The sequence below is a fragment of the Aedes albopictus genome, chromosome 3 (genome assembly GCF_035046485.1).
Source record: "Aedes albopictus strain Foshan chromosome 3, AalbF5, whole genome shotgun sequence".
NCBI lineage: Eukaryota > Metazoa > Arthropoda > Insecta > Diptera > Culicidae > Aedes > Aedes albopictus.
The window spans coordinates 271491085-271512238 of NC_085138.1; the positions used below are offsets into that span (position 1 = coordinate 271491085).

Genomic DNA, 21154 nt, shown 5'->3' on the forward strand with positions numbered 1-21154 from the left:
TTTTTCGGGTAGGTAATAGGAGGCAATCAGTGAAGTACTAGATTGAAAGTAGTGAGCTGGATTTTTGTATGGTGAGATGTTCAATTCTGCATTTCTGCAATGAAATGGTGCAAACAGCGTGGGTTATATGGCTAATTTGATGCTATTTGAGCAAAAGTTTGGGTAACTTTGTTGTTGTATTATTTATTTCATGCAACTTCAACAACGCAGTTACCCAAACTTTTGCTCAAACAGCATCAAATTAGTCAAGAAATCATAATACCCACGCTGTTTGCACCATTTCATTGCAGAAATGCAGAATTGAACATCTCACCATACAAAAATCCAGCTCACTACTTTCAATCTAGTACTTCACTGATTGCCTCCTATAGGACAGGTCGGTGAAGTACTAGATTTGTAGTGATGAGCTGAGTTTTAGTATGGTGAGAAGGTCAATAGGAAGCAATCAGTGAAGTACTAGATTGAAAGTAGTGAGCTGGATTTTTGTATGGTGAGATGATCAGTTCTCCATTTCTGCAATGAAATGGTGCAAACAACGTGGGTTATATGGTTTCTTGCCTAATTTGATGCTGTTTGAGCAAAAGTTTGGGTAACTGTGTTGTTGAAGTTGCAAGAAATAAATAATACAACAACACAGTTACCCAAACTTTTGCTCAAATAGCATCAAATTAGTCAAGAAATCATATAACCTACGCTGTTTGTACCATTTCATTACAGAAATGGAGAACTGATCATCTCACCATACAAAAATCCAGCTCACTACTTTCAATCTAGTACTTCACTGATTGCTTCCTATTCTCCGTTTCTGCAATGAAATGGTGGAAAAAGCGTGGGTATTATGATTCCTTGCCTAATTTAATGCTGTTTGAGCAAAACTTTGGGCAACAGTTTTGTTGTTTTCTCCATTTCTTGCAACATAAACTACATAATTATCCAAAGTTTTGCTCAAACATCATCAAATTAGGCAAGGAATCATAATACCCACGCTTTTTGCACCATTTCATTGCAAAAATGGAGAATTGACTTTCTCACCATACTAAAATTCAGTTCATTACTACAAATCTAGTACTACACCGAACGTGCCCCATTCCAGACGATTTTTATGAACTTTTAACTTTAATTTGAAACTACCTAGAAGTGCCATATGTAATCTCACGCTCCCATTTTCATCTTATTAGGCTGTGAACCGTTTCGCTTTTTCGGCTAACTTTTAGTTAAAATTTGACACTTCGATGGTAATTTTGCGTCCGGTTAAAAATAACCCTACTCCCGACCAGGGTTAGCTTTGACAGTTCGATAGTTATTTTTTGTTCGCAATGATTTGGCTGCGTACTGTATTTTGTTCCAAATTACTACTCGTCTGTCACATTTCAAATGGGCCGCCCTCGTAGTTATTTTTTAACCATCCGATGAAAAATAACCACCAAAGTGTCAAATTTTAACTAAAAGTTAAACGAATTAGCGAAATGGTTCACACCCTTAGAAGCGATTACGGCAGCGATTGATTCTTTTTGTTTTCATGTGCGCTCACTTCTAACAAAAAAAAAGAAACAAAACAAATTACGCTTCAATCCTTTGTGTTTCGTAGGATGAAAATGGGAGCCCCATGCTTAATAAGGGAACCAATACCCTATCTGTTTCAAAAGGAAATACTGCGAAATTCAAGATAATTTTCGAAGGAACTTTTAAATTATGATGAGGATTATTTTTGGCAATGCTTTCAAAATATTTGCCAAATACTATAAGCAGTTATGTTGAGCCATGCCTGTCAATAGCAAAGAAAGCCATTGAGTGGAGACAGACAGCTCGTATCTACCGTTCAACTTATTTAGAAAGCATAATACGTGAATATCGATGGGAGTGACGTTGCTAAGAAGGCTACGGTCACTCCTTGGACCATATAGTTACCAGGATGGGGCATAGGTACAGTAAAACTGTAATAACACAGCGTGACCAAAATTAACTTTGATCTGTTATAGGGCAAATTATACGATTTTGGGCTTTTTTTACTGCAACCCATTAAGCATGGAAATATATTTTTTAATCAATCAATGGAAAAATTGATCACTTAACATCTAAGTTAACGACTCATGCATTTTTTTTATCTGTATTAACGAGATTTTTAGCCCTAGGCTAGTTCATCTCGGGACCTACGTATTACTTTCCTTCCGAAGGAAGAACTCACATTTTGCGAGTTTTTCGGGAGTGAGATTCGATCCCAGGTCCTCGGCGTGATAGTCAAGTGTTCTAACCATCACACCAGGTTCGCTCCCACATGCAAAATATTTCGTTTTACCAAATCGAATTTGATAGTTTTAAGCGATTTATGTTAGGTACGATATTCCCCATACAAGTCACCCTTCAAAAGTTGCATGCAAGTTTACATACTGACATAAAATGCTTAAATCTGTCAAATTTGATTTGGTAAAAACGAAATATTTTGTATCAGTCGATAATTTAGATGTTAATTGACCAATTTATCCTTTGATTGCTTTAAAAATAAATTTCCATGCTTAATGGCTTGTGATGATGATGATGATGATGATGATGATGATGATGATGATGATGATGATGATGATGATGATGATGATGATGATGATGATGATGATGATGATTGTATACCCACCATCAGCGCAAGGATTACCTATGTCTGCAGAGTCATACCGGAACGGAATGATCTACCTGATGGTTTGTTGTAGCAGGGTAAGCTAAATTCACTGGAGACCTTTGGAATACAACATGATGGTTGTTATCTCGTGACAAAGTCTGGCCACCCCACGAACATTTGCCCGGAAACCAGTTCATTTAACTACCTTAGGCTACCCCTCCGAAATCCCCATGAATTTGTCATTTTCAAATATAAAAGGTAATAGCAAGGAATGAACTCACCGGATAATCCTCTTCAGCTGGTTTTACGTAGGCATACACGTATCAGTATTCAGTATCATTATCAAATTGGTTTAGAATGCTCTCCAAACCATACTGATTGTTCACTCATTCACACCACTCGCAAACAATCACTCGGATGCAGCCGCAGCGGACTTCTGAATCCACTCCCTTCACGGGCAGAAGAGGTATTTTGCCACAAACTGCTATCATCATCGCTGCTAACCGAGAAGCTCCGAAACGCGCCAAATTCCATCCAAATCTTCACTCCCAGTCTCAGAGAACTCAAATCACGACGACGCTGACGCACAATTGATTTCCATGCTTGTAGTCAAAAAAGCCCAAAATCGCATATTTTGCCCTATAAATTGAGGTATAGCTCAAAATTGTGACGTGTTGGAGCAAATCTGAATCCAGATTCGGATTCAGCGGTCCAAAATCTGTCAGAGACACATAAGTTTGCTCTTGAGACAAAAAAAATGTTGCGCTGTGTAATCTTTATGAAAATTCTCTTCCATCATCTCAATACCAACTATCTGATGATTCACTGTTCTATTTTAACAGCTGCTGCTATTTAGAGTCATTTGCGATTGTATTGAAGAGATCTTTTGTGAACAAATAAACAAAACTATGTGACATTACTTAAAATCAGCAAATAATTTCGTGGCCGTAACGTAGACCTAGAAGTAGAATTAAGAAACCGTTAATTCTATCATGAGCACTGCTAGGACGCCTCAGGAGGATTAGCGATATTGGAGCACTTATCAGGAATGCAGAGTTTAATCGGTGAAAAATAACCTAGAGGTATCGGGTATGCCTTTTAAACAATAGATCAGTGTATACGAATGCTTTGTATAGCTTAAATGGTTTCCTGCATTATTAGTCGTTGAATAATTCTAGTCTAAAACTCATGAAACAGATGGACCTCCATGCCCATTCCAAGATATGTAGAACAAAAAAAAGGTCGTTTGTTTTTGGTAAATGATGAGTCTAATAAGTGAACTTGTAGGAGGTGCTTCGAGATTATTCTGCAAATTTATATTTTTTGAGTTGTGTCCCTATTGCATTAAAGCATACGATATGACAAGAATTGTTTTACCACAGACAAGCAGCCGTAACATTCTGATAATTCCCATCGTACACCGATTTAACAGTCTTATTTAAAATTTGATAGTTGGCCAACTGCCCAGACAACCAATTTACACGTATAATGAAGTTTACGTTCATGTTATACGTACATTCATGCGGTAAAGTGCAGTAAAAGTGCCTTATGCGTATACAAGTGGAGGCGCTATACGTGCATTGACGGAAAAATAATAACGCTATATGACTTCAGGCGATATCTTATGCGATGCACGGTGTGCACTATTGCGACGTAATATAGCATCTTATGCGACTTAATGATATTTAAAAAAAACAATTCTTGTCACCTCAGTATCGAACTAAGGATTTGGATTTTCGAGCCACACTTCACACCGAACACTACTTATGCATCACACTGATTAAATGTCATGACCTTCTAACTCACCTCAGTGTTGGAATGCACTTGGTTTCCCTGCGCTATCTGGAGCTCAAAATGACGAAACGTGATTTCCCGCACAATTATCACTACCTCTCTCTTGCTAGCACCACCCATTATAAATTATCAGGTCATTAAAACAAAAATGATGACTTCATAACTTGTTTTGTAACCATAATTATGACTGTTAACTTTCTTGTAGCTTTTTGGCACTCCAACAGCAACTCTTTCATTGTTATCACATATCACATCGCAATACACCATCGTTAACGATTTTAGCTTATGCGAGTTTGTATGCACATTTTAACTAGTTTATTTTTACTTTTATGCGATTTAGTTTGTACACCAATGCGAGTTTCACTGACATAATAAGAAAAATACCAAGCGAAGTCGTATAATCATCGCAGTGCGCAATTATGCGTATTCATTTGACACTTTGCGAGTCCGCTTGAACTCTTTTGCGAATAAGTAAAGCTCGTCGTAATGAAACATCAGAATGTCGTTTACTACGATTTAGTTATACATTATAAAAGTTAATTTGCACTCTTATATGGTTTTACCAAATACATCGCAATAAGTTCAAAAAATAACTCCGAATGTTCATATGCGATGAAAATTGTCCCTCAGTCGTATATATATGCGATAGTGAGTTAAAATAGTACTTTATACGATGTACAGCGTACATCCTTATGCGATTTCTGGTTGTCTGGGTGTCCGACGTGGCGCCCACATAGTTTTTGTTCGAGTTTGACGATTGCTCACTACTGCCACCTAGTTTATGGTTGGCCAACAATAGTCCCTTAAGCATTGGACGAATATGTTTCCGTGACTATGATTTGAATCGAAAAATGTTCGAAGTCGTCTATTTGTCTGTGGTTTTACTATTGAATGTAGAAAGAAAAATGAACGTTTCAGATTCATCACAATCTCGTTATTTATGTTATGCTTCCATTATACTTCTTACACGATGCTCCTATGTAGATTTGAACTGGATTCTCCTGCATGCGTGACAGGCAGGTAACTTACCGCTGCGCTGTTACAGATGCATGCCAAGGCCAAGTTAACGTCACTACTGTACAAAGGTGTACGCACAGACAAACAGACTTTTCACTCTAGCCATTTCCCATCGTTTCTCTTTTTAACGGACTATTCAAATATTCTGTAGTCCGCAAATCTGTCGCTCGCATCGTTTTTCGCATCGTTCCAAGTGATACGTCTGTTTGTCTGTGGTGTACAAATGTTCAAACCAGGCTACCGACAGATAATGGATTTAAGTCGTCATGGTTGTGGTGTTAAAGCTCTCATGCATCGACTACCGGCTCGAATCTGGTGGCCGACGTTTTTCAAAACTTGTTATTTATTGATTTTGATAAAATCAAATTGAGAAGGTTAGAAGCAAAGAGGTGTAAGTGACAAAAACTCACTTTCGAGTGAATGAGGTTTAAAATTTTTGATCAATTTTTCATCCCATACTAAAAGTATGAAGTTTCAAAATGAACCCAATTTCCTCTAAGTTCCTGAAAGGTTGAAATCAGAAGAATCTTAATATATGGTCAGCTCAAAATAGACAAAATGGTTACTTACATCCATTTGATGCTGGGCCCCTCAAAGCAGGTGAAAAAACCCAAATTCTGCCATTTGCGACTAAAGCCTGGCATAGCGCTGCTAAGCCACCTCAGGGCACCGCTTAAAATAAGCCACACTTAACTTAAGCCCTAGCATTACTAAACCGGATTTAATGGTTAAGCCGAGGTGAAGAAATCGAAAAAAAAGTTAAGCCCGGCTTAAAACTTCGCCAAGCCTGGTTTAAAATTTAAGCCCGGGTGAAGAAATCGGCCCATAGTGGAATTAAAAGAAACAGTACCTAAACCGATTTTCTTTTACTCGACCTTCTTAACTTGTTTGCAATCTTGAAATCCGATTAATGAATGTATGTATGTAATGAATGGAATGCATTTAGGCAATGAATCCATTTAGGGAAAAATTCTATTGAAGGCATGATAGAATGTGTATTTCAGTCAACTTAATTTTTAGCGACACTGTCTGAAGTTCAAGTTTATGTTTTAAGGTTAAGTAAAGTTTTCATTCAAACATTATTGAAAAACTTTAGACTCAATAATTTTTAAAGTTTATTTTATCGGGGTGATCCATAACTATTTGTGCAAGTTTAGAAAAAAAATCAAAACTCTTCGTCAAAGGGCAATATGTACATATTTGATGGAAAAAAGCTCAATTTGTTTAGAATGATGTGAGAAACCGACTCGGCTAAATAAACTACATACAAATCTATCACAAGTTAATTTTCATAGATTTTGCTGTTAAATTTGGATTTTTTATTGTGAAAATTCTTACCCAAACAAACAGACGTAACAGTTAAACAAATTACTTTTAAAAACTTCGTGTCTAATCTTGTAATCACCTGTAATCACTAGGTGACGGTAGTGAGGTACTTTGGAACACACTTTGCATCGCATCCGCATAAAACGAAAGCGAAATTCGGTTGATGTGTGAATTATTATCTCGCACAGGGGAGGGACTACTCTAGTTTTGCCAAGCCCAAATATCCCAAAAAAGGCGAAAAAAGACAAAAAAAAATACGGTAAAACCCGCAACAGTTTTGCAGGTTTTAGAGGTTTTTTTTTTCGTTTTCATTCTGGATTGTTCCTACAGGAGCCTGGCTACATTTGTTAGGAAAATAGCAAAGTCAAAATATGATGTAGTAGATCTTACGCCGTAACATACCATTCCAAGTGATCTACTTACGTTACGGGTTTAGTATTCATTATGCTTGCCTACGAAATACAAATTCATGTAATAGCAGGCAAATAACGTCTATGTAAAAATTCATTAAATAAACGAAAATGTTTGGTTTCGTAAAGTACCGCCTGAATCGCATACTATTTTTGGCCTTGCCTAAAAGGAAAAAATCCATACCGCATACCCTTACGAAAGCTAGCACCACATCCATCGCGGCAAAAAGAGGGGAAAACTGGCATGTAGCTGAACCGCATCGATGATGCGAGGACCTACCTACCTAGCAGAGGAGACCGATTAGGCTGAGTCGACCAGTTTGAGTTTGGCGGCGATCCTGTCGAGAGGGACAACTACGAACAGCACACGTGTGCGAGTTGAGTGGAAAACGACATTCGGTTTGGGGTTGGAACGGAAAGCCATCGTAGCAGGCGGTGTGTGGCTTGTGAGTTATCGATTTTTTGCTGAGCCTCATCGTAGCAACCCACTTGCGGCTCAGCCACCCTTCCCGTTGTTGCCTTGGCCGTCTTTGATGGTGTAGTGCAGTAGTAGTGCGTTTGTTCGAATTAGTGGATTAATCAACTTCCTAATCAATTTGAAAGGAGTAAATAAGCATGGGTCTTCGGAGACGGACAGTCGATTCCACGGAAACGGTGCATCGGGAGCCACAGGCTCATCGGGAAACATGGGTTTCCACGAATAAGCTGCTCAACAGCAGCCTTTGTGCAAAGCGCATGAATAGCCGCAATCCCAACTTCGACTACGATGAAACCAAGCTCCTCATTTCGCTGTGGGGCGACCCGCAGGTACAGAAAACCCTCATCACGACCCACAAGAAGCACCCGGTTATTGCTGATCTCGCCAAAAGAATGCGCGAACATGGATACAACCGATCAACGGAGGAAATCAACACGCGCATCAAAAACCTCAAATGTTTCTACAACCGGATCAAGAAGGACATGGCCGCCGGAATCATCAACCAAACCACCTGGAAGCACTACTCCGAGATGGACGAAATCATAAGTCGGCCGGTTTTCGGCAATGCCCACCGGCTGCACATGATGCAGCAGCAGAAGCAGCAAGAAGAGCAGGAAGAACTGAAGAAGCAAATCCTGGAACAGCAGGAGCAAATGCAGCGGTTTCCGGTCAAGCTGGAGGTGATGAGCGATGACGACGACTCGACCGAGATTCGGGCGGAGGATTTGCTGACCATCGACACGAATCCACCGCCGGATGAGGAGGGAGGCGCGGATACGCTGCAAAGGGACGAACTAAACATCAAGACAGATGATCACCACGATAAAGCGAGTGGCGGTGGTGGCGAAGGGGATGGCGATGACGAGGAGGATGACGATGATGACGACGATGATAGTGATTTCGATGTGGAAAAGTAAGTACGCCTTACATTGCTCGAATGTTTTGAATGGGGCACGTTCGGTGTAGTACTAGATTTGTAGTAATGAGCTGAATTTTAGTATGGTGAGAAGGTCAGTTCTCTATTTCTGTAATGAAATGGTGCAAAAAGCGTGGGTATTATGTTTTCTTGCCTAATTTGATGCTGATTGAGCAAAACTTTGAATAACTATGTTGTTTATATTGCAAGGAATGGAGAAAACAACAACACTGTTGCCCAAAGTTTTGCTCAAACAGCATTAAATTAGGCAAGGAATCATAATACCCACGCTTTTTGTGCCATTTCACTGCAGAAACGGAGAATTGACCTTCTCACCATACTAAAATTCAGCTCATTACTACAAATCTAGTACTTCACCGATCTGTCCTATTGAAGATGTTACATTGAGGTTGGGAGATGTGACGATCAAACAGATTACAATGAAAATTTATGTTTTAGCTTAATGAGTGAAAAATTGTGGCAATTGCGACGGATTTTGTCTGATCAAAATCAACTAAAAGTTATATTTTTTTTTTGTTGATAAATTTGTGCTCTTGAAGCACACACTTAATTTGCCGTAGCTCGGTTTAATGGGGCACGTTCGGTGTGGTACTAGATTTGTAGTAATGAGCTGAATTTTTGTATGGTGAGAAGGTCAATTCTCCGTTTCTGCAAAGAAATGGTACAAAAAGCGTGGGTATTATGATTCCTTGCCTAATTTGATGCTGTTTGAGCAAAACATTGGATAACTATGTTGTTTATGTTGCAAGAAATGGAGAAAACAACAACACTATTGCCTAAAGTTTTGCTCAAACAGCATCAAATTGGGCAAGGAATCATAATACCCACGCTTTTTGCACCATTTCATTGCAGAAACGGAGAATTGACCTTCTCACCATACTAAAATTCAGCTCATTACTACAAATCTAGTACTTCACCGATCTGTCCTATTCTGTTCTGTGTTTATGATATCTAATGCATAATTAGTGTCGAGAATCAGCATATCACGTTGCGTTGCATGCAACCAACAAAATGATAGCTGAGTTTTGGTTAGAATTGAGAAATCGAAAGTTTTGAAAGTTTAACTCCTGGTGATTAATCCATCTAGAAGTGACTTAAAGTTTGGATTTTTTTTTGCATAAACGAGGATAGCTTCTTGGTGTCTACAGCAAAGTTATAGAAAATAACATGGATTGCAAAATTATAGACAAGTTCGAAGGATACGTTTGGTCAACGTTCAGGCGCACAAAATATGATTAGCCTACACTGAAATGAAAACTCCATTAGTTTTTATTTATGTGCGCAAAGCAGATAAAAGCGAATCGGTGGCTCAAATCCTCATTTTATGTGCGGCTTTTAGATTTTAAAGTGTTCGCATTAAATATAATTGAGTTGCACATATTTTTTATATGCACAGCTATGAATTCTAAAAATGATACCTTTACAACCTATGTTAACTGAATATAAATTTTGAATGTATCGATTGATAGGTATTTCAAAACGTTCAAAACATTTCATCAACGGAAAAATGGTGGAGCAAGACTTTTGTTGCTGGCCGCGTTTACCGAGTTTACGGTCGCTTTTTCAAGTCTCCCGGTCGAATTCCTGCAGTTTAATTAAGGCCTGAATTAAGGTAAAATGCGTTATCATTCGTAATCAATTTCTGTTACGTAATGATAATCAAAATATGCCAACAGATCCAGATCGAGGTTACAGCGCGGCAAAGCTTTGACCACAGACGAACTACCGGAAGTTTTGGAAGAAATATTTTCGTTTGGACCGGATAAACCCTGCTGGAAAGCTCTATTACCGAAACGACGCTTTTGGAAAGATCAATTCAATCACCCTCGCAATCACCATAGTTATTGATTCTAGTTCGAAATGCAGTTTTTCATCATAAAATAATTAGTCTGAATTATTTATTTTCTAGAAATTCACATATAGTATTTATTTGTGATGACATTTAAAATTCAATAGGTTTACCTTCAAAATTAAAAAGTATGGACCTTTATTATTTATGTGCATTGCATGGAGAAACTAAGATGAGCTAGAAATCTGATTCTATGTGCCACGCCAGTGAAATTTATGTGCAAAGCTTGATTGCAAAAATCTATGTGCGCGGCATTTACAAACTAGATGCGAATTATTTTTAGTGTGGATAAAACAAAGAGGAGAAACGCCAAAATTGGAACAGTCCATTTGCTATTTTTAAAATGAATTTAATATATTTATATGGGGAATTATATTTTGTTCGGATCGAACTGTCATTCTATAGACGGAAATTAAAACTGTTTTGTTTATTTAACCATCACAACAAATAACTTAAAATGTAGCGTCATGTTATCTGCCGTGAATCGCAAGTCAGTCCCATTTGTAAAAAGTAGGCATTGAGAAAATGGCCTCTGAAGTTTTCAAATTTGATTTCTATACGAAACTCTAAAAAATCGTCATGAATTGAAAACTTCTGCGATCATCATGAAACATTCACATATTGTTTCAAACGTGAAAACGTAACAGTGAAAAATATAAAACTGGCTAAAATAGTGTTAGGGTTTGTACTGGAGGGTGCACAAGTTTGTAATGGGACTGACTTGCGATTACATTTCATTATGGGACAATCTGACTTGGTGTTGTTTTTTAATTTTACTGAACAAACTATATATTTTTTTTGCACGCAACTGAAAGATCATCCGAAGAAAGCTCGAAAACGGTCATTAACTCATTTTTGCCCAAAATGCAGATGTGACTGACTTGCGATTCACGGCAGTTATGCTCAGAAAAATAGGCTCTTTGAATTAGGCTATACAAATAGCAATATTTTATTCACTAAACAACCATATTGAGCAGGTGACCTGTCGAAACGACAAGGACACTTTACTTAAAATCAGTTGTGTGGAGTGGACCTGGTGTGATGATTAGAACACTTGACTATCACGCCGAGGACCTGGGATCGAATCCCACTCCCGACAAACTCGCAAAATGTGAGTTCTTCCTTTGGAAGGGAACTAAAGCCGGGGTTCCGAGATGAACTAGCCTAGGGCTAAAAATCTCGTTAATATATATAAAAAATCAGTTGTCTGCTTAATTCGTCCAGGTTGCTTTGTCATCTTGATCGAAGCTAAATTGGAAATATAAAATAGGATTAACATCTACGAGCCAGGAGTGGAATTCGATCCCAGATCCTCGACGTGATATTCACAGGCTTTAACTATCATAGAACCTGGTGTGATAGTTAAAGCCTGTGACTATCACGTCGACTAGGTTTAAAATAATTTAAAAAAACGTGAGTTTGAGCTTCTTCTAATCAATCATTTTCAAAGAACTCAAAAAACACTTGAACAATATGTCACTGTCTTCATGAAGGCACATATTTTTATCATACAGAACAACTTTGTAGAACATTTTAAAACTCTAAAACAACGTTTTTTTTTTGGTGGACCGAGTAGATAGCACTTTTTTAGGAGAACATATGACGAAGCTATACTTCGAATTTTCAAGAGCACAGAACCAAATGCCGGTTTACCACCAGTTTATCCACCAGTAGTGGATAACACAGTGAGACAAAAACTAACTATTGGTCTGTCTCAAGAGCAAACTTATGTGTCTCCGCAGCGTGTCACAATTTTGGGCTTTTTTGACTGCAATAAGCTGAATAGCTTATAATATTAGTCATAAATGATCAAAATTTCATTGCATTCGGTTTGTTGAATCCGGAGATATAACCTCTCAAAGTTGGCTATCGCATAATTATACCTTTTTCTAGGATATTTCTAACTTCGTGTAGAATAGCCCGATCTTTTCCAAAATTAAGAATATTTGATGCCCTTTTCGAAAATTTACAGCTAGTTGAACATTTTTTGAAAAGTGAAAATCTTACTTGTCTCAGTTATTTTGATTATCCTCTATATGCTTAAATTTATCTTTGTAAATCTTTTTTCTTGGCATAATGCCCCAACTAGAGCAGAGCCTGTTTATCGATTAAGCAAGCTAAAAAAAATTTCTGGCAGAATATTCGAAAAAAAAAATTGAAGGATTCACAGGAAGAGTTTCAGGAGGAACTCCGGGGGGATTACTATATAAATTTTCGCTGTGTTTCCTCCAAAGATTATTTCATAATTTCCTGAAGTTATTCCTCTAGCAAATTCTGCAGAGATTCCTACCGAAATCCTTGTTGAGATAGCTTCTAGAATGTATCCATGAAATACGTCTAAGACTCATCTACTAGTTTCTGCAGGAATTCATCCAAATATTGCTGCTGTGGTTCCTCCACAGATTTTTTTACCATTTCTCTTTAAATTCCTCTAGAAATTCCAGCTGATTTTATTTTCTGTGAATACTAGAGAAATCCTTGGAGACATCCATAAAGGAATCACAGGAAGACTTTTTAGGATTCCCAGGAAGAATCCCAAGAAGAATTCCTAGAAAAATGTCTGGAAGAATCCAATCAGAAATTCTTGGACGAATTCCAGTAGGTATTCCTATGATTTGCGCATCCTCCAGGAAGTCCTCCGAAAATTTCTGGGGATTTCTCCAATGATTTCTTAAGGAATTCTTCTCTAAATTCTTCTTAGAATGCCTGCTGAAATTCCTTTAGATTTTTTTTTTCTTTTTTTTTGACTCCTCAAGAAGTTTCTTAATGGAATCCTCCAGGAATGCCTACTGAGATTCCTCCTGAAATTCTTTACGCGATTCCTTTAGAGATTTGTCCAAGGATTTCCAAAAATTTCTCCCGGAATAATACTGGGGTTCGTCCTGAAATTTCTGGCAAAACCCGTAGCATTTTTACTAAGATTGAGTATTGTTAGCTAAGGAGATTAGATCTGAGACATGAGATGGTTGACATAAGAGAAAATCAAAATTTGTGTCAGCCTAATCTGATGGCTATTTATTGTCGGGCTGCAAAGATTAAAAATGAGCCACAAGGACATTCTCTTCAAACGTGTGTTTTTTTTAGTTTTATAGATGGAAATCAAAATTATTTACTTTTTTATTTCCAATTTGGCACCAACAGACACTCAACATAAAAGTTCTTAAACCCAATCTGCCGTGAATCACATATCAGTCCCATCTTTGCTGGAATTCTTATGCAAATGGGACAGATATGCGATTCACGGCAGCAATGGAAATTAAAAATACAGGTAATTTTTAGTTCCGTGTAAAATTTTCGGCTCAATCGGATCTCAAGCTTTCAAGTTAATTATCTCGTAAAGCCCAATTTCGTGCTCGAAAGAAATCGCCAAAACAAGTGATATTTTTTCACAAATTTATCTCTCAAATTGTTAATTAACCCGTAAACACCCGGGACGATCTTCTTTTGGTAGAAATGCAATATCTTCTTTGTTTTAAAACATTTTTTTTAAGTCAAGGGAAATAGTTGTGCTAAGAAATTAATGGTACCCCTCCTTTGCACTCTCCCCCTTTTGCTGGGAGCCGAAAATACGTGGCTTTTTTGTAATTTTTATAAATTCTACATGTTTTTGCTCAAATTGCATCGTTTTGTTAATCATCAATAGTTTTGACTGATCCTTGACATGCAATGTATTACTACCCATCATAGTCTGTTGAAGTTTTGATCCCAGAGCTATTCCAAAGTACTCCGAAGTTTGTGACACAAATCCAACATTCTCATCCAAATTTCATACACGATGAATGATCACAGAACATGGTCTACAGTACTCAAAAAGCCTCAAAGCAGCCCTAGAAAATTCATGGTACATAAATTGGGTGATCTAGGTCATCCAAACTATTCTGGAATTCATTTTCTTAAGATCTACAACATCTACCATCGTTTGTGTTCACTCTTTTCAAGAAATTTAGTCATGTTGATGTCCATTAAACCTCGCAATGCTACGAGCAACTTGATATTGTGGTAGTTGGACATTCCGTGAAATACAAATGGCCTCCAATACACTATGAAGTTTGGATTACGATATCTACATACTGTATCATGCTTTAATTTTTGTGGAGCGGACCTGGGGTGATGATTAGAACACTTGACTATCATGCCGAGGACCTGGGATCGATACCCGCTCCCGACAAAATCACAAAACGTGAGTTCTTCCTTCGGAAGGGTAATTTGATGCTGTTTGAGCAAAACTTTGGGTAACTGTGTTGTTGAAGTTGCAAGAAATAAATAATACAACAACACAGTTACCCAAACTTTTGCTCAAACAGCATCAAATTAGGCAAGAAATCAAATAACCCAAGCTGTTTGCACCATTTCATTGCAGAAACGGAGAATTGATCATCTCACCACACAAAAATCCAGCTCACTACTTTCAATCTAGTACTTCACTGATTGCTTCCTATTCTTCCTAGATATATTCCAGGATTTATTACAGAAATTCGTTCAGCAAATATTCCAGGATTTCCTCCAGGAATTACTTCAGGAATTCTTCCAAGAATTACTCTACGAATCCCTCTTGGAATTACTACAGGAATTCCTCTAAGAATTTTTCCGGGAAATAACCCCAGGAGCTCCTACAAGAAACATTCCAGGAATTTCTTCAGGAATAACTGCAGAAATGTAGGAATCACTACAGGACTTTTTTCAGAAATTCCTCTAATTCCATTTATTGCAGGATTTTTTTTTTAAGATTACCTAGCGTTAATTAATTCAAAAATTAGAAAAAAAAACTTCGAAAACTCCTCCAGCAGTTCCGTCAGGAATTCCTCAAGAAAATCTATCAGTAGTTCCTCTCAGAATTCCCCTAGGAAATTCTTTAGAAATTCCTTCACAAAGAGCTACAATAATTCTTCCAGGAAGTACTCTAGGAATTCCTCCAGATATTTCTTCAATAAATTCTTGAAAAAAAAATCCTGGAAGTATTCTTATAGGAATTCTTGGAGGAATTCCTGAAAAAAAAATCTTCAAGTAATTCCTGGAGAAATTCATAGAAAGATTCTTGGAGGAATTCTTGAAAGAATTCTTGGAGGTAATCCTGAAGCAATTCATGGAAGGGATTTCTGGAAGAGATTGTTGGAGGAATGGGGCACGGTGTAGCACGGTGTAGGCACGGTGTAGTACTAGATTTGTAGTAATGAGCTGAAATTTAGTATGGTGAGAAGGTCAGTTCTCTGTTTTTACAATGAAATGGTACAAATAGCGTGGGTATTATGATTCCTTGCCTAAATTTGATGATGTTTGAGCAAAACTTAGGATAACTATGTTGTTTATGTTGCAAGAAATGGAGAAAACAATAACACTGATGCCCAAAGTTTTGCTCAAACAGCATCAAATTAGCCAAGGAATCATAATACCCACGCTTTTTGTACCATTTCACTGCAGAAACGGAGAATTGACCTTCTCACCATACTAAAATTCAGCTCATTACTACAAATCTAGTACTTCGCCAAACTGTCCTATTCTTTGCGGATGTCTTGGAAGAATTCCTGCAGGAATTCTTGCAGGGTTTCCTGAAGGAATTCTTGGAGGAATTTCAGGGGGCATTCTTTTAGGAATTTCTGGAGGATTCTGAAGGAGTTCCTGGAGTCATTTCGGGAGGAATTTTTGGCGTGTTTCCTTGAAAAATTTTTGGACGATTTTCTGAGGAAATCCCAGAAGGAATTCTTAGAGTAATCCCAGAAGTATTTTCTTGAGGAATTTCTAAAGGTTTCCTGAAGGATTCTTGAGGTATTTATGTACAAATTTCTGGAGGAATTCTTGAAAAAAAAATAATAAAAAATCCCTGGGAAATTCCTGAAAGAATTCTTCGAGGAATTCCAGAAGAAGTTCCAGGAGGATATCCTGAAGTAATTTCTGTAGAAATTCTTTGACAAATTTCTTCACGAAATCCTGGAGAAATTTTTGGAGAAATGCCTGAAAGTAATCTCGGATGAATCCCCGGAGTAATTTTTCGAAGAACTTCTTGAGCATTTTCTGCAGGTTTCTTGAGAAATTCTTTGAGGAATTTCTGGAGAAACTCCTAGAGGGATTCTTGGAAAAATTCCTGGAGCAATTCTTGGAGGAAAGATTGGTAGAATTTCTTAGAGGAATACCTGGAGGGATTCTTTGAGGAATTCTTGGCAAAAGTTTTGAAGGAATATCTGAAGGATTTTTTGGAGGTACTACACCGATAAAGTAAAGAGTTACAAGACTAGAGCTTGTAGAACTTGAAGGTCTTAATTCCAGAATGGTTTGGATCATGTAGATCGCCAAGTGAATGTTGCTAAGTTAGAATTGCACTCTGAGGCTCTAAGGTACCATGCATTTCTTAGCACAACTATCCCCCTTGACGTAAAAAAAAGTCCAGGGTAAAATGTTTTTAAACACAGAATATATTGCATTTCTACCAAAAAAAGATCGTCCCGGGTGTTTACGGGTTAAAACACAATCTGTCTAAAATTTGAGTTTTTGTGACCCAGTTTGTCCCGTTTTTTTTTCGCGGAGCAAAATTTGAAACTTTTGAAAGCTGCTTGTTGAAATGCATGTTTCGTGTTTTATGAACTTTTTATCAATTTTTAGCAACACTAACTAATTGATTATGCAGTAAATGATGAAAACTAATTAATTCGAATTGCATTTAAAAAGTAATAACGATTCAACTTTCAAATCGTTCAAAAACACGGTTAAAAACGGTACCAAGTCATCTTGCCGCAACATACCATACTATTTTAATGTCTAATATTGTTTCCTTTAATTCAAGTGAACTAATTTATTAATTCTATTTTAATTGTTTCTCTTAACTCCAGTGAATTCAACGATGGTCTTGACGAAATACTTTCGAAGGCACGAGTCACATCGAAACCGTCGTCTGACACAACCACAAAAGACCGATCCAGCCCACAGGTGAACAATGTTCCCAGAATACCCACTCCAGCTGCACCAACCTTGCAAGCCAGTGTCCCCGCACCCTCTCAAGGCAAGATATCCGTCGTTCCAACGAACCTTCTGCTGAAGCCTCCTACGTCTAGCATGAGCATGAGCGGTCCGATCCAGATCTACACTCAACCTACCATGAGCTTGGGAGCTCCCACCGCCATGGTTTCCACGTCTCAGACAACCATCACATCCGCCGCACAGCACGCCCCCGGGATGGCCCCGATGAAACTGCTCCTGGTGAATACCGTCTCGAAGGATGGAACCACCAAGCAAATTCTTACCCCCGCATCGGAAATTCCCCAGATGCCGCAGATGCGACCGGCCCCGATGCTTCAACCGAAGCCATCCATAATCCCGATCGCGCCGAAACCACCGACCGTAAGCATTCCCGCAATCAACGTCCCGCAGAAGTCCATCAGCGTGATGCCTCCTATGACGGCAGCACCAAAAGTGGCGAAGCCAAAGCCAATGAACGCGGTAACCGGAGATAAATCCCCCGGATTCAAGAAGATGTTCAGTCAGCTGGTAGCGGTCCAGCGGGAAAATCTCGCCGTTTCCAGGGCGCGACTAGCCCTCGAAAAAGAGCGGCTCGAATTCGAAAAACAGATCGGAGGTCCACTGGTCGATGTGGTGCGTAGCCTGAGCGGTTTCTTCAACGGTTTCCTACAGCAACATGCCATGCAGCAACAGAAGCAGGCGCTCAACGGAAACAGTGGCCAGGAAAACGAACAACCCGCTGCTAAGAAACGGCGAACTGAGGAAAGTGCCGAACGGTCACAACAGTCGGCTGTTACCACCACGGAACCGGTTAAAACGGAAGTGATAAGTGATGACGACAACTGAAATGGATTTCTTTGAAGTTATTCTACTATTCATCGTACCTAACTTTTTTGTTTGTTTTTCTTTTTCACGAGTTTATAATTTATTTAATTTATTGCTGTAAATTAGCAACAGGCTTGAATTTAACAATAGTTTGCTGAATTACATTAGATATAACATTTGACACATCTGAATGAAATATAAAAGAATAAAAAAAGCCCGCTATATTTCTAGTAACAGTTTTCGTACACGTTGTTCATCAGTTCCATATCACGAATCTCCATAATGTCGGTTTTCAGTCGCTGTTTGATGATTTCCCGTAGAATGTCCTCACGGTCTTTGTTGCCGTCAATGCCCATCCGGCCGAGGGAATCGTCAGTGATCCTGAGCAACGCTCGGCCCGTGATTTCGTGCTGTCAATTAAAAAAATCAGACATTTACAATGGAAGTGGTCAAATTATGCATCGGAATTAAAACGATGATGTTTTATCTAGGGGGTCATTCACATATGACGTCCATCATTAAGGGGGGGAGGCCGAGTTTGAGAAAGTGTGACACTTAATGTATTGGCTTTACAAAAAAAAGCTTGATAGAGGGAGGAGGGGGGATCTAAAATTCCTGAAAAATGCTGGACGTCATATGTATTTGAATCGCCCCTAGGGGAATTTACGTATTTTCGGCAGTTTTGCTCTCTTCGTCATGGTGAGCTGAGAGTTAGTCTCAAATCCTTCCCAACAAAGCTGAAGGACCAAGGTTCAGGAAGTTAGGCCGACAAAAATCCCTCATGACGAACAGAACAAACCTGTCGATAATGCCCAACGTCACTCTAGTACCAGTATTGGTAAGATTACCTTTAAAGTTAAGAGTAAATTACCTATACTACCATTTAAAAAAACTTACCTTTTGAAACAGGTCGCTATATTTGCCCGATTGTTCACTGCAGTGCCTTCGGAGCCATTTCAAGGTATCCGCCACCGTCCAAAGGTAAACAGGTTTCGGCCGTGCTGTTTTCGTCTTGAAAAGCGAAAAAAAAAAAACAATTGCGGGAAAACTTTATTGTCTTTACGAAACCTTACCTTAGTTTTAGCCACGGGAACAGTTTCCTCAACCATCGTGCAACGGGGTTTGATGATTAAGATAAATTTATGAATGAAACAAAACTTTACACGATTTCATTGATCTGCTTTTCTTTCCGAACTTTTGTTTTGACTGCGCTGCGCTGGGAGCATGAGTAAACAAACGTGAGATAAACAATCAACGGACGCAGCCGTTTTGCTCATCCTCTCACATTCTCACTCGAAGAGATCCATTCGCCATCCATGCAGTATTTTAAATTTGTATTATGAGCCTCTGTACGAATTTTCCCTGTCCTGCTCACTCACACAGAACATTTGAAAACAGCGCGCACAGTAAAAGTCAAATTTGACTTTTACTGTGCGCGCTGTTTTCAATATTTTCTGTGGGAGTGAGCAGTAGGCCAGATTCGTGCAGAGGCTCATTGTGGATTGTCGGGAATAAGTTAACTTCAGTGACTTCCGGTGCCTTTTCTATGCGAAACACAACGTCGGAAGTATTGCACTGATTGTCCGTGTAGCTGCCGGCTTGGAATAGCACTACGGATCACATGTTCCGAGGGTGATAGTTCACCAAACAGGTAACTCCAATCCAAAGTGTCCGGCGAATGAATGGTTGAGGGGGTTTAAAACATGCTCGATTTTTAACGGAGCCCGTAGCGTGGGTAGATTACCTTTTTGGGTTGCGTTGCGGCGAAAGATCTACCAAACCGAACCCTAGTCCTGACCGTTCGCAATGCTGTTTTATTTTGTATGGCGAGTTTTCAAATTTTTAAAACTCGCCATACAAAATAAAACAGCATTGCGAACAACCTCTGCATCCAACTATGGAACAGCCTTTTTAAGTAGTAAAGGAAAGGTAAAGGAAAAAAATTGGTGCTTATTATTGCAGACTACATCTCAAATTGGACTATCACACTTTTTTTGGAACGCCTAAAAAGTGTGATAAAAGTGCACATTTGCTTCGGATCGTCTCGACGTCTTTGGTGCACTTATTCCTCCATTTACAAGGAATAAGTGCACCGAAGCCCTCAATTCGATCCGACGTATCCCTGCCCTGTAATCACACTTCGAAGGTGTGTGCACACTATTGTGTCAGTCCAACTTGGGGTGCAGTCAGCAATACATTACATTGGTAAAAGTGATAGGTCTCGGTTTGGTTCTGGTCTGGCTGAAATGGATCTTATTTATTTATTTTAACTGTAAATTTTGAAAGAGGGAAAAGCCCCCTTGAGTGATTTCCATTCAAAATCCGAAATGGATCTTGCACTAAGGAAAAAATGGATTAGTAATCCTAATCTTTTATTCGGTATTTACTGGTTTGAGGCAGTAGGGACTAGGGTTCCGATGCATGGTCAATATCGGTATCATTTCTTGACTTTTTCGTTAAGGGATCCGATTTTGACTGAAAAAGGAGCGTGTTAAATGCGGAAACTATCAATCAGAATCCTTCCTTGCGAACTAGTTAAAAATAGCTACTGTAACAAAACCGAATACTTTATAACTTCTCAATGGTGATAAAGTAATACGGCATGCACTACCCAAGTAACAGAACTAGCTGAAGAACAGTTTCTTCAGCTAAAGTTTGCTTAAGAGTGGTTTGTTCCACTTTTGTACAGCAAAAATGTTTGTTGGGTATACAAAGGACACGGGGTATATTGGGGTCTCAAGTTAAGGTTAAGGCTTCTTCTTCTTCTTCTTCTTCTTCTTCTTGGCGTAACGTCCTCACTGGGACAAAGCCTGCTTCTCAGTTTAGTGTTCTATGAGCACTTCCACAGTTATTAACTGAGAGCTTCCTCTACCAATGACCATTTTGCATGTGTATATCGTGTGGCAGGCACGAAGATACTCTAAGCCCAAGGAAGTCAAGGAAATTTCCTTTACGAAAAGAT

The 21154-nt window shown here is 38.7% G+C and overlaps 2 protein-coding genes across 2 annotated transcripts; one reads left to right on the forward strand and one right to left on the reverse strand.

Moving 5' to 3' along the window:
- The first annotated feature begins 7373 nt into the window (after positions 1–7373).
- On the forward strand, positions 7374–18437 carry LOC115266883 (uncharacterized). The gene is made up of 2 exons (XM_029873484.2): positions 7374–8546; positions 17241–18437. The coding sequence occupies exons 1-2, from the start codon at positions 7771–7773 to the stop codon at positions 18211–18213; spliced, it is 1749 nt and encodes a 582-aa protein (XP_029729344.2). The 5' UTR covers positions 7374–7770; the 3' UTR covers positions 18214–18437.
- Positions 18399–19424, reverse strand: LOC109433192 (protein aveugle). The gene is made up of 3 exons (XM_029873485.2): positions 19266–19424; positions 19090–19203; positions 18399–18602 (listed from the first exon to the last, which is right to left on the reverse strand). Exons 1-3 carry the CDS (start codon positions 19299–19301, stop codon positions 18420–18422), a joined length of 333 nt encoding a protein of 110 aa, XP_029729345.2. The 5' UTR covers positions 19302–19424; the 3' UTR covers positions 18399–18419.
- Between the last annotated feature and the right edge of the window lie 1730 nt (positions 19425–21154).